Here is a 13,844-nt window from a genome sequence, read left to right as displayed (position 1 = left end):
ATCTGCTAATCCAATCTAATTTTACAGGCTGCAAAGCTTAATAACTTGCTTGAAATCACACACAGTTGGTAGCAGAGCTGGGATTTGAACACAGTATCCAAAATCTTTTTTTTTAAGTTTTTAATCTACTATTTATTGAATATTGGCTGTCTCAGACATAGTACTGAGCATTTTACATTGCATTTTCATACTAGTCCTAGAGAGCCTTTATTGTAATTAGTATCAATTTCCGTTCTACAGATGAAGAAATCTCAATTTAGAAAAGCAGTTTGCCTACTCCTTTCATGTGCTTGACTTCTCTTAATTATTAAATGCAGTCTTTGATTTTTCCATGTGCAGGAGTCTTTTCTTCTACATATTCAGGCAGTAAATCCATGAGCACGGCGATCATGTCTCTTCTAGTCTGACAGAACCTAACACCTTGCTGTACTCATACCTTCAGTAAATAAATATGTAGATTAAGGGATTGATGTGTATGATATTGGAGAGGGTTTGTTCCAGTCTTGGCATACAAATGGTCTGGGTAATAACAGTGACAACAAAAATCCCTATAACAAATGCAAAGGTGTTCTTATATCACAATGCCTGGTATAGGGTTGAGACCCGTTAAACAGCAGTTATCCTACCCAGTGCTTTACAATTTACAAAGCTGCACTTCTAAAACCCGATATAGGTTCTGTCTTTAAACTCCCGGGCCAGACCTTTTAGGATCGGAGCCACATGAGTTGGTGTTCACTGTTGCTACTGACCCAGATTTTGTTTTGTTTGGGGTTAACATCTCGGCTAGGCTGTCCGTGGATAGACGTGAACTGGATACCTGGGTCACGGCGGCGCATCCGCGTGTTCAGCCCCACCCCTCATTCATATAGTTGGCCCAGACTCTCGGAACACTCCGCCCCGCACAAAGATGGCGCAGAAGCCGGCTGGCCCAATGGAGAGTGGCGTTGCTCCTGGTTGCCTAGGTAACAGCCAATGGGAAGCGGGAATTGTGCCCAGTGCGGCTGCCTGGGATGGCGGCGTCAAGTAGGGAAGGGGGTGGTAGAGGTTGTGGAAACCAAGGTGTTTGGGCAGAACCCGGCGGAGCTAAGGTCCCGGCCGCTGAAGCCCGGAGCCGGGGCCTGATAGTCGTCCCGAAAGGTGGGGCCCAAGTGGGCTGGCAGCGCGGGTGGGAAGGGACCGGGAGGATGGGCTTAGGTGGTCCGAGCAGGAAAGGAAGAGTCTGGGGAGCGGGGCTCCATCCCGTTCGCGCTCTGGAGGCCGGCTGCGCGTGGGGGTCCCAAATCCGGACCTCCCTCCTCGACTGCTGGGGCCGAGGCCCTGGAGCGCCCACGGCACCCAGGTGAGCTAGCGGGGAGTGTGAGGGCGTTGTCGAGAAGGAGTGGCAGACCTGTGAGAGCAGAGGGCCCGGCCGGGATGGGAGAGCAGAGATGGGGAAAAGGAGTGGGGCTCGAATGCAAAAAAATGGTGGAAGAAGGAATGGGGAGGTCGACAAGGAAGTGCCGTCACGTTAAGTCTAAGGCTTTGTCTGCGCCACTGCCCGCCTCTGTCACACCTGGGTGGAGAGACATCCCTCCTGTGGAGGAATGAGATACCGGAATGCCTCAGTTAGTTGATGGGTGGTCTCCCGGCAGTCTAGCATCTCCAGACTGCTTGGGGACCAGCGGGAGTAATTCTTTTATTAGAACGGTCTCCTCTCCCAAAAATTAGAATAGTATTTTGGGAGTGTTACTCATTCTCCAGTTCCCTCCCTCCTCGCTTCTCTCCCTCTCCCTCTTCCCCTCTCCCCTTCAGTCTTTTTTTTTTTTTTTTTCCTGGTGCCAGGATTTTCTTCGCACTTTCTTCAGTCTAACCGGCCCACAGTTTTCCTGAATAAGATCTTTAAATAGTAATGATACATTCGTTTACATTTCAAATGGGGGAAGGGGGAGTTACACTTATAATAAAGTTAATTCAAGCTTATTTAAAAACATTTGAAAAGGAACATTTGAGTCTTTGTTCTAGGTTCCTTAGAAGCATAATACTTACTCATCAAAGCCTTCATGTTCTTCTCTTTAGGATTCTCAAAACTCAAGAATTGCTCTCTTTCATAACTGAAAGGGGAACTTTGACCAGACAGTCCTAAGTTGTGTGGGGAGGGTGGCGTTAGAGGGACAGTATGTACGCATGTGTGAATAGTTAAGGTGGGACTGCTTCCGAACAATATTCTTTGACTGAAAGTCTGTTCCCCTTTAAGGTGTTTGTTTTTTAATTCTCTCAGTTTGGATATAGGTTACTGTGAGGGCATACATTTTGTTTAAGTTTTATTTCTAAAAAAATTTTTTAAAAGACACAAATAGAAGGGAAACGGAAGTTCTCTTTATTGTCTCAGAGTCCTACTTGTAAATGTATGGGGCAGGAGAAAATGAAGCTAGCAGGGATGTAGTCTGTGGTGCGGACTAATAGTGTATTGTTACTGGTTTATAAAGAAAAAATAGTAATTTTCTTTTAGGTAAATGTTTGGACTGATGCTTTGCAGCCCATCATGGAGGGCAGAAGGGGTGGGTGTCTATTTAGAAGTGCTGAATCATCTTGGCTTTGTAACTAGATTCCATTTGTATATTTGCAGCCTAAATCTCTAGGCCATCTACTCTCTTTAAAAAGATTATTTGATGGGTGCACGGGTGGTTCAGTAGTAGACTCACCTTTCATGCACAAGACCCGTGTTTGATTCCCAGACCATGCACCGCCTCCCCCCGCCAAAAAAAAATGTTTATTTGAATAACTGATACAAATACTGATTTGCATCCCTTGCTGAAGTATTGATTTTTCAGTCTCCAACAACTGGCTATATTTTATTAAATTTGATTTGTCTCAATGACCGTGGTTATTGGTGAAATTCCTTTTTGTGTCAGTGCTTGTGCAGCTCACTATTAATTAGCATGATCAATTACAGAAGTCATAAATGAAAATCTCGATACTGTCCCAGGCAGTGACAATATCAACTATTTGGACAGATGTAGTAGTTTCTAGCAAATGTGTCCAACTGAGGCCCAAAGCCCTTGGATCCTATACATGTTCCTTTAATTAGCACTTCTGATTGTTTTGGGGGAATGGACATCATTTGGACAAGCAGGTGCTGAGGGGAATTTACTATAACTTCCTAGATCAAAAAAGAATGGAAGTTTGAAGTATGGATTCTTGAAAACAAACAGGAGAGGACATTGTCAGGGTTAGGTTGAAAGATGGTATTCCAGTTACTATTGCTACATAAAAAATTACCCTAAAAGTTAGCAGTTTAAAACAGTTATTTTATGATGTTCATGGATTCTTTGGGTCAGGAGTTCAGACAAGGCACCGCACCGTGAGTGTGCCCTCTCTACTCCACTAACATCTGGGCCCTCAGCTGGGAAGACTGAATTTAAGGTTGCTGTAATCATCTGAATGCTCCTTCACTCACAGCTGGCACCTGGACTGGGATTCTGCCAGTTGGAGAATTGCCAGTTGGAGCACAGACAGGTGGTTTTTCTATGTAGATTAGCTTCCTCACAGCTTAGAGGCCTCAGACTTCTTATTTGGTGACTCAGGTCTCTAAGCAGGTGTGTACCTGTGAGCAGGATGAAAGTTGCATCACTTTTTATGATGTAACCTCAGAGCACACCCTTACTTCCCCTGTTCTATTGGTTGAAGCAGTCACCAGCCTAGATTCAACGGGAGGGGCCTTAGACTCCACCTTTGGATGGGGCAATGACAAGGTCAAATTGTAGAAGAAGATGTTGAACAGGAAATATTGCAACCATCTTTGGAAAATACAATCTACCACATTGGATAAAAAGAAGATAATCCTTCAATATTCGTTGGCCTCCTTGAAATATTTAGGGTATATTCCCTAAGAGTCGACAACACAAAATTGGCCTGTTTTACAAGTTGAGAGGTTTGCTAATACTTTGTCCATAGATAATCTTCACATTGAAGAAACTTTATTCCCTTCCTTTCAGTCTCCTACTGTTCCTTTTGCAACAAAGTGGGATGCCTCCTTGTAACCTAGAGAAAAAGTACACAAATGCAAGGGGATGCATCCCTGAACCTTGTGTAGTCAATATGATGCCTCAAATTATACTGCAGTAACTCTTCCCAAATCTTTGAGTGAAGAAAATAGTGGTTAACTGCTGTCAAGCATCTAAAGGTATATATATTTGGAGATAATATAATGCCCTTATATTATCATCTTTCTGTATAAGTAATGATTTTGTGTTTACACTTTAGAATGCTTGTTCACGTATAAGATTTAGTAGAAGATACATCTCTTTGGATCCTGACTTGTTTTAATGAAGGAAATATTTCTGATTTGTACCATAAGCTAACTTTTAGTGCTTAGACTTAATTGGTTGTGGGAAGAGCTGAAGATGACCTCTGGCTATCAGAATGCCTGTCTGGACTGGAAGGAGTTTTACTTTGGCATTCTAATGGAAAACTGCTTCTCTTCTTCTCATTAATGTTGTATTTGCGATGGAGTCCTTTTGACCTGTACCCCAGGCACACTCTGATGCCCGACTGATGATAAGAGGCTTACGAGTCTGAAACTGATGCTGATGTATGGAACATCGACTGGAGGAAAATGGCACGCAAGGACCAGCATGGCCTCTCTCACACAACCTCAGAGGTTTTGAGGGGTCTTAATATAAGAAGGAAATCATTCCTTCCTCTGGATATCTTACACCATGTGAGAGACCCTGGGCATGAAGTTCCTGAATGGTAACTAGGATGTGAGAAGGACCCTCATGGTATTATGGGAGTGGCTCCCAGACACCTCTAGAAGAGCTTTCCACACAGCTGGTCATTGTTCTGGGCCTAGGGAAAAATTGTCCTCCGGGTTTGGTTGAGAGCATGGGGATTCTCAGAACCCACCTATCCCCGTAGCTGGGAAGAAACTAGGTCTTTGAGACAGGGCCAAGGCCTAAAAGATGTGATTCAGCCCTGCTCTGTTCAGACCAGGGTGTTTTTACATCAGACCATTTCTGGGTTTTTAGCATCTATCAAAAACCATTATTACATAAGACCAAAACTAAAATTTTCCATAGTGTGTTGATAAAGAACAGATGGGCAGCAATTACAGTTTTTCTCTACTCAGTATTTACCTCATTACTCAAAATTGCTGAATTTTTGTCAGAATCTGTTATTTGAATTATATTGGTAGCATTCTTATACCGAACAAAGATTTGAGAGAGATTCCCATTATAGTAAGTAAATGTGCGTGTTTATGTTTGTATCTCTCTTTTAAACTTTTTATTTTGAAATAATTTCAAACTTACAGTACAATTCAGAAGTAATACAAACCCATATAGAGAACTCCAACCCAGATACCCAGATCCAACAACTTTTAACATTTTGCCGCATTTGCTATATCATTCTATGTATCCATCTATCTATTGATCCATCCACCCATCTATCTGTTTCAAAACATTTGCAAGTAGGTTGTATATTTCATGCTCCTTAAACACTCAGTACTTCCATATCATTTCCTAAGTATGGGAATGTTCACTATGTAGCTACCTTAATGCAGTTATCAAGTTCAAGAAATTTAACATTGATATAAAGCAGACCAAATTTCTTTATAAATGTTCCATATTTCCTCAATACTGTACTTTCGGGCCTTTTCTGCTCCATTGTTTGATCCAGTCCATTTAATTGTCATTGTCTCTTTAGTAGCCTTTATTTTAAAAATTGTGGAGTCATGTGTACAGCATAAGCTTCCCCATCTCCACCCCTCCCAAGCACACCATTCGGTAGGATTGCTCACAGTCACATTATACCACCCTCACCACCATCTAGGTGTCTCTTTTTGAAGAAGGTAATGAAGCAACATTTAATGGACAGTGCCAGGCATTGTTCTAGGTACTTTCATGTGGGTTATTTAATTTAATCCATGTGCCAACTCTGTGAGATAGGTGTATTATTTCTACTTTATAGAGGGTTAGAGAAACTTCAAGTAACTTGTCCAGGATTACCCAGTGTAAAATTTGAGGAATGAGGAGTTGAACACAGGTCTTTCTGCTGTGGAAGGCCACAACGCCACTGCACTAGACTGGGCAGCAGGATAGGATAAGGATAGTGTTTCATGAGCCCTAGAGGCCAACTGCCAGGGTTCTGATTTTAACTTCCACTTGTTAGCTGGGTGACTTTAATTAACCTACTTATCCTCTGTGCCTAGGTTTCCTCATGTGTAATGTGGAAATAACAGTACCCACCTCATAGGGTTGTTGTGAAGATGAAATTAAATAATCTATTTTAAAAACACTTAGAACAGAGCATGGCACATAATAAGCAGTCAATATATATTAGTTGCTGTTCCAAAGTTTCTTGAGGAGTTTCTTTGAAGTTAGCTCAATTTGCTGGCACAACCAAGCATAACTTACCACCACAATTTGGAGAAAACAAATTTAACCTGTCATATTTAGTGGAACATTTAAAGTATCTTTTTTTTTGCATGGAACTGCCAGATAACCTTTCATGCTATGAAACTTGCTCTTTGGAGTCCCATCTTGATTGGAATAGTGAGGCAGCAATACAGCACTTAACTTTGGGTGTGGTTTCAGCTTCTCTAAGACTTCATTGGAAGGAAAGGGAAGACAGCCTTGGTACTGGGCCTGTGGGGAGGTGGAGAGTAGAATGATTTAAGGATCTGTTCCTGTTTTTCCTAACAGGTCTGACCCCAGTGCATAGAGGAAGAGGTGTTCTTGTCTTCTGGAACTCAGATGCTCAAGGACCAGACTCTAAGTTAGTTATTAATGCTAGGGGACATTTTTATGGTGATATATAATTCAGAGAGCTTTTCACACATAGTGTTCCCACAAACTTTTTTTTCTTTTCTTTTTTGCATGGGCAGGCTCTGGGACTCAAACCTGGGTCTCAGCATGGCAGGCAAGAATTCTGCCACTGAGCCACCATCACACCGCGCATCCCACAAGCTTTTTACACATAGTTTTTCCTCACTTCCATTGTGTAAGGATCTCATCATGTTCTTGTTAAAGCTTCAGATTCCCAGGCTCCAGCTGTGCAGAATCTGATTCAGCAGATCTGGATTTGGCCTAGGAATCTGCATTATCATTTTTACTTGAGAAAACGTTGTATTGCTTAAATCTGGAAAAGATAGAATGAATAAAAAGACAGTAGGGATTAAGAAAGCAATAGGGATTACATTTTTTTGAGTATGTCAAATAACTCTTGTTTCTATTTATATTTAATGAAATTGGGGCATCTTAATGCCCCTTTTATAGGATATCCTTGACCTTGAAAACAAACTTATTCTTTCACCACTGATATGAAGTAGTTTCTAGTCAGTCCCTAAATGTTACCAGGTTGTTCTTTTCTCCTATGATTATCTTTCATAGATATTCCTTCTGCTCCTGTTATTCCTTGAGCTCTAGTCCAGGCTTTCTGGTCTTATACCTGGGTGTATCAGTTAGTTTTTGCTAAGCAGGACTTCACCCTAAAATGGCTCAAAACAATAATTACTCACTTAGTTCATGATTCTGTGAGTCAGTGTTTGGGGCTGGCCTCCAAAGGACAGTTCTTCTGGTCTAGCCTGAGTTCACACCATGTGCTCTCTCATCATCCAGCATTGAAGCCTCTGCTCCTCCTTCACGTGGAGATAGAACATTTCCAAGTGCAGTATGAGGGCAAGCCTCAGTGCACAAGCACTTATCAAGCCTCTGCTTGTATCTCTTTGCTAACCCAGGTTCAACAGATGGAGGAATGAACAGACTCCACCCCTTGATGGGAGGACCTGCCATGTCATGTTGCAAGGACATGGACGGAGGAAAAAGAATTTGTGCCCATTTTTACAATCTATTGAATGATCATGTCTCCTTGTAAGACTTTCCGACTGTAGGTTTTTGCTGCTCCAACCCTTTCTACTTCTTGCCACCACATTAATTTTCCTTTAACACTGCTTTCGTCATATTACTTCCCTTTTCGCAAACCCCTAGATGCTCCTTTTTCCCCTGCCTTATCAGTTATGGGCTGTTCTGCCCAATTCCAAAGTTCTCCTTAAGCTAATGGAGGCTGTATGCTTTAGGAGTGAAAGGGTTAGAAGTCATCAGGGGAGGCCTGGCTGCCAGTTCCTACTCTGCCACCAACAAAACTTTTTGATCTCTCTGGGATTCTCCTTCTTCATCTGTAAAATGAGGGAGTTTGAACTAAATTTGTGAAGTTCTTTTCAGGTTTAAGATTTAGGCTGTGTGTACCTAGACACATTTATTTCCCTTTACTCCCTAATAAATCCTTAACTCTGTTAAGACCAGGCTTCTTATTTTCCCATTGAACATCCATGTTTACATTATTCTTTGTACTCTCACCCCTCATGGACTCTCTATCTGGAAATGCCCTTTGCATTCTTCACTGCCTGTTTAAAATTCTGCCCTTCCCCTGTCTTTGTTAATCTCTATCATACAATTTAGAAGTTAATTTTATTATCTCTGGTATAACTCAGTGTTTCACCTGTTAGTCTTATGAACTAGGTTATAAGCCCATTGAGGGAAGAGACTTCTATACACAGAGTAAGCACATAATAGATATCAAGAATATTTATAGATTAATTCTCTATTTCCAACCCAAGCTTAGAAAATAGGAACTGGCTAAAAATGTTAAGACAAAGGAAAAGATAAGAATAGTTGGGCAAAAGTGGCGATGGTGATAGTGGGGACGGTAGTTGGAGAGGTGTTTTTTATTACATGTACCCAAGGTGGTATATATTTACCAGGCTGGTAATCTTTAGAGTGTGCTACAGAAAGTGCTTCGTAGTCCTTTCCTCCAGCCATCCTGTGGCACTGGTTCTCCTCTGCTTGTTTTCTGCAGTTTCCATCCTTTTCTTCTGTAAGCTGTCACCATGACCCTGACAAAAGGTTCCTTCACCTACTCCAGTGGCGAAGAATATCGTGGAGAGTGGAAGGAGGGTGAGAAAAACCTCTGGGGTGGGGGCTAGTATCCAATGACGAACACTCTATTTGACCAAAGGACAGATACATCAGGTTAAATATGCCAATTTTATGGATCATTTCCAGGTCCAAAATTAAATTACAACTAGTAGCTTTCCTTTAGTCTATATAAGGATTACATAATGGAATTAGAAAATGATACTGTTAATCCATCCTCCAGAAATGAGTTAAATCTTTCCAATTTAAAGTGTTTTAACATCCTTTAGTGGTATTATTTGAGAATTGTTTTAAGAAATGCAAATGTACCCAGCAGAATAAAATGAATTGTGCCCATAAATTAAGAGAGTACAGAATTCATTGCAATGACTTGGTTCCACTGACCCCTAAGAAGTTGAGGATGATCTGGAAATTAGAGCAGACACTCAAGCAAATGAACTTCATGACCTTGGGATTCCTGTGACAGCTCATTACTTTTGGAAGTATTTATGTGGGGAATGCTAACAACATTCTTTGGAGCCTGACACTATGCAGGAAGCCCTTTAATGATGCATCATTTCAGAACACTGTCTTGTCACTTTAATTCTTTTGGGTTCAATCCTAGCAAGCTGGGAAGTACCCTAAGGAGACTTGACCTTCCAGTTGTGCAGGTGAAGAGCTTTCAAGCTTTTAGCAACATGAGACTCATTCCTTTCCTATTAGAAGCATGTAGCTGATAAATTTTTGAGCTTTGAGAAAAAAATTGTGCAGATGTGGTGTGACCTTGCCTCATTCCATCCCAAGCCTTTTCTCTTGTCTTCCAAACACCTGCCACCCCCTTAACCGAGCCTTCTAAAGGCTCTCCTGGGCAGTATCTGTCCACCCAGAGAACTCCCTCACACTCAGCTCCAACGGCATTATTGCCTCTTCAGCATCTGCTTTGCTTCCTGGTCAGTTCAGTGGGTAAACAGCTATTTTAATGGAACAAAGCTTGAACTAATGTTGCCAGCCAGGCTGCGAGGTTTGCCTGACAGTGTTAAAGGGACACTTTTATTTTTCCTCAGAAATGCCTTGTAGTGTGGTAAGTGTTGAAGGCACTTGAATAAGGCTGCCTGGTTCTACCATTTATTAACACTATGATCTTAACTAAGTTATTTAGCTTTTCCTTGCCTCAGTTTCCCCATCTGCAAAATGGGAATAACAGTATTACTATACCTACCTCATAGGGTTGTCATGAGGATTAAATAAGATGGTAAATTCAAAGTGCTTAGAAGAGTGCTTGGCACATAGTAAAAGCTCTGCAAATGTAAGCTATTGTTATTTTTAAGTGCTTTTTTAAATTTTTCCTGCTTGGAGTGACCTGCTCCAAACCTGATGGTTGTAACTTGAGATAGGAAAGTCCCACGAGCCAGGTTTTCCAGATGCCTGACTCTGTGTAATAGTTTTCTGCTCTAAAAATGTTACGAATTCTTTCCTTTGTGGAAGAAATATTCCTTTGACAGAAGGTAAGGGATTCTAGATGAGCAGAAGGTACCCTGAAGCTGCCCCATTCCAACCTGACACCTGTCCTTCTCTTTGCTCAGGCCGCAGACATGGTTTTGGTCAACTGATGTTTGCAGATGGTGGCACCTACCTGGGTCATTTTGAGAATGGGCTCTTTAATGGCTTCGGGGTACTGACCTTCTCAGATGGCTCAAGGTGGGTATTGATTGGGTCATACCTTTCTCAGCCTTAAGCTAAGGAGGCTCTGATCTAAAACTCGAATAGTGATAAGGATGTGATTAACCCTGAGCCTCTCCCAGCCCCTACAAAACACAGGCAAGAGTAAGCAGTTAGTTTAGTGTTTGCCTTTTAAATAAATCTAAAATTTGAAATGGCAAGGAGCTGAGTGACCTTCTACCCCATCTCCATTCTCTTATGTTCTTTCCTTGACCTTAGGTCCTCATATCATGGCCCTTCTCTGCTGGTTGGGAGTGAGAGGAATAGAGGTGGGTGGAGCTCTCAGACAAGTGAAATTGGTTTTTCTTCTTCATATTGTTGAATAATACATAGCAGCAGCTACTCGACTCAGTTAACCTAGAGAGGTAACTTCCCCCAAAAGGCTAACTTCTTGGTATTTCTGCAGGTACGAGGGAGAGTTTGCCCAAGGCAAATTTAACGGCGTCGGAGTCTTCATTCGGCATGACAACATGACCTTTGAGGGAGAATTTAAAAATGGCAGAGTAGATGGTTTTGGTAAGTTGCAGCCCAACAGGATGGGTGGCGTAAGTGAGCATAATATGGGTGGGCATACACCTTTTTAGCTTCATTTTTCTCTGGATGTCCAGCAATCCATAATGACCCTGCCCTGGGGCCTATAGGTTGTATTAGAGCACAGTCAAAAGAGTCCTCCTGGGGACAGTGGTGAGTTTTTCTCTTTCTCCACCTCTGCAGACAGAGCTGATCTATGAGACATTACTGCCTTTGTCACTCCCGTATTTTCTCTTCTCACAGGTCTGCTGACTTTCCCTGACGGCTCTCATGGAATACCCCGCAACGAAGGTCTGTTTGAGAATAATAAGCTGCTGCGGCGTGAGAAGTGTTCTGCTGTGGTCCAGCGGGCCCAGAGTGCCTCCAAGTCAGCCAGGAATCTCACTGCCTGATGGGGACAGCGTGCACCAGCTGACAAGCATCAGGCAAAGCAAATGCCCAGGCTCTTCACTCGAGGTGAACAAATGAACCAGGTGGGAGATGAGAATGACTGTGGCGCAGAAGCCTCGTTGTGTGCCCTATCACCTGCCAGTCAGGCAGAGCTCACAGTGAGGGAGATCTGGCCTGTAGATCTTGCAGCAGTTGTTACCAGTTCTGCCTTTCCCTCAGCTTTTTGTATTAGAGGACCCCAGAGCTGCCTTTCCTCGCTCGTTGATACTCTCTGTTTCTAAAACTTTGGATTACCCAGTGCAGACCTGATTCTGCCTTGTACATTTTCTGCTAAGTTATACAGAAGTCTTCCTTCTGCCTGTATTTGAAGCAGATTATCCTAGCTCCAATTTAGGGCCGGGGTGTTTTGTGCCACCCTGAAGAAATTATTAAAAATAAATAAATAAAAAGGATGGGTTGACAGTGTGGTAGATCTGTGGAAGTCACGGTCAGAGCTTTTCTGTATGTTAGCCCCTCGTTCACTGCTGGGTGGAATCTTGGCTCCAGGCCTTTCGTTTTTTCCGGTCAGACTGGTATCTTTCTCTGCTTATTCCCCCAACCCCAACTGCCCCACTCCCCCCACTCCCACCCCTGAAGGATTCAGTAGAGTGCTATTTCCCTCTTCCTTGACTTTGCAGGCTTTCTTTCCTGCGTTACAGCAGATAATCCCCACCTGTGCCTCTCTCCCTTCTTAGATATGGGACAGAAAAAACTGGTGTAAACAGTAATCTTATAACTTGCATTCATTACTTACTCCAGGGCAAAAAGCAGACATATCTGGGCCACTTCAAGCCCCATCACAAGTGAGCTGGGTCCTTAGGGATGGTTGGGCTGACACAGTTCCTTCCCAGTGGACCAGTGGGTGGAACCAGCCTCGGCCTAGACGAATTTAGGGAGAAGTGGACACTTGTGGCACTGCAGTGAACTAAAAGAGCATTTGGCATCTTGCATTTCGTTCACTCTCTCTTGCACCATGAGCCTTGGCCATCAAGCCTGGGGTCAGATCTCAACTGATAGGATCTCTGTCTGCACAGCTCATCTCAGAGGCCCCAGTCACCCTGTGACCCAAACCCACGCCCTCAGCCCCTTATCCTCACAGCAAATTGTGGTGGAAATTATAGCCATGTGCCTCTATTTAATCTCAGAATTGTACTATAGAAATAAGTGTTTATGAGGAATAAACAAATCACCAGAACTGCTTATACTTAGTTTTTTTGCCTTTCTTGCTCTGTGTCTCCATGAATATTTACCCATTTGCTCTTTCTAAAAATTAATCACACATTGGGGACTTTGTGTCCCAACTGCACACTTTGATGTATAATATAATGTAATTTTCACAAAAACTCTACAAGGTGATGGGAGATATAAACACTTTTATTTAAAAATTAGACAGCTTCTGATTGCCCAGACTAGTACATGGTAGAGGTAGCTAGGTTTTATATCCCGGCCTTTATGATTCCAAAGTACTTTCCACCGTACTCTTCTCACCCGGCACCAGACACCCTAGTCCTGAGACCAGTTATTGTCAGACCTGTTAGGTTACCTTAGGCAAGTCAACTGCTGCTAAGGTTTCTCTTTCTCTGCAACCAGTGGAGTAATATTTCCCCATAACAGCTAATGTGGAATACTTACCTGCCCTGTTAACCCTTCTACATGCATACTCTTGCTCAGTCCTCACCACCAGCCCTGTGAAGAAGGTATTATTATTATCCTCTTACTATAGACAAGGCTGAGGAACTTAAATACAGTCAGTTCTCATCACTCACAGTGGTTCTGGCCTATAAAGTCACCAAGAATTAGCAAATACTGAACCACTGCTCCTCGGGGAAATAGAGGGTTAGGCTCCTGGGAGCCTCTCTCAGGTCACAACATTTTCATCCACCAATCAAATAACCTTGTATTATGTGTGTTTCTGTTTAAAGACACTGTATTTAGTATATATTGTTGATTCATTAACATTGAACTCATAGCCAACAGCACTCTGTAACACATATAACTTATCCCTTAATGAAGCATGTCTAAAATATTTATTTCCTCCATAAGGCAACAGCACAGCTTTCTTCCACTTAGGAACACTAGAGGGCCCTTCAGTACTACACATGAAGGCTATTTTAAGCAGTAAAATCACCAATAAAAGCACAAAAATGTAAAAAACATGGCATTAAATATACTACAGATGGAACGCTTGCTTACAATATGAAAGACAAGAGAAGACTTTATTTGACCTCAGCTGGGAAGTTTTGCTGCTCTGTGTGTGTTCAGGAATGACCGCAAAAG

General features: G+C 42.5%; 1 protein-coding gene across 6 annotated transcripts; it reads left to right on the top strand.

Annotated features, from left to right (window-relative positions):
- The first annotated feature begins 644 nt into the window (after positions 1–644).
- MORN4 (MORN repeat containing 4) lies at positions 645–12,761 on the top strand. 6 transcript variants are annotated; one of them, XM_077125666.1, is made up of 6 exons: positions 651–962; positions 6,681–6,753; positions 8,833–8,930; positions 10,472–10,586; positions 11,014–11,123; positions 11,382–12,761. In XM_077125666.1, the coding sequence occupies exons 3-6, from the start codon at positions 8,864–8,866 to the stop codon at positions 11,528–11,530; spliced, it is 441 nt and encodes a 146-aa protein (XP_076981781.1). In that variant the 5' UTR covers positions 651–962; positions 6,681–6,753; positions 8,833–8,863; the 3' UTR covers positions 11,531–12,761. The 6 variants fall into 6 exon arrangements, with proteins under 6 accessions (XP_076981782.1, XP_076981781.1, XP_076981779.1 ...); XM_077125665.1 differs by lacking the exon at positions 651–962 and adding an exon at positions 984–1,137; XM_077125664.1 differs by lacking the exon at positions 6,681–6,753 and having other exon boundaries at positions 652–962.
- Positions 12,762–13,844: the final 1,083 nt, after the last annotated feature.

This window comes from Tamandua tetradactyla, chromosome 13 (assembly GCF_023851605.1).
Source record: "Tamandua tetradactyla isolate mTamTet1 chromosome 13, mTamTet1.pri, whole genome shotgun sequence".
In the NCBI taxonomy this organism is placed as follows: Eukaryota; Metazoa; Chordata; class Mammalia; order Pilosa; family Myrmecophagidae; genus Tamandua; species Tamandua tetradactyla.
This window is presented reverse-complemented; position numbering and strand designations above follow the sequence as displayed.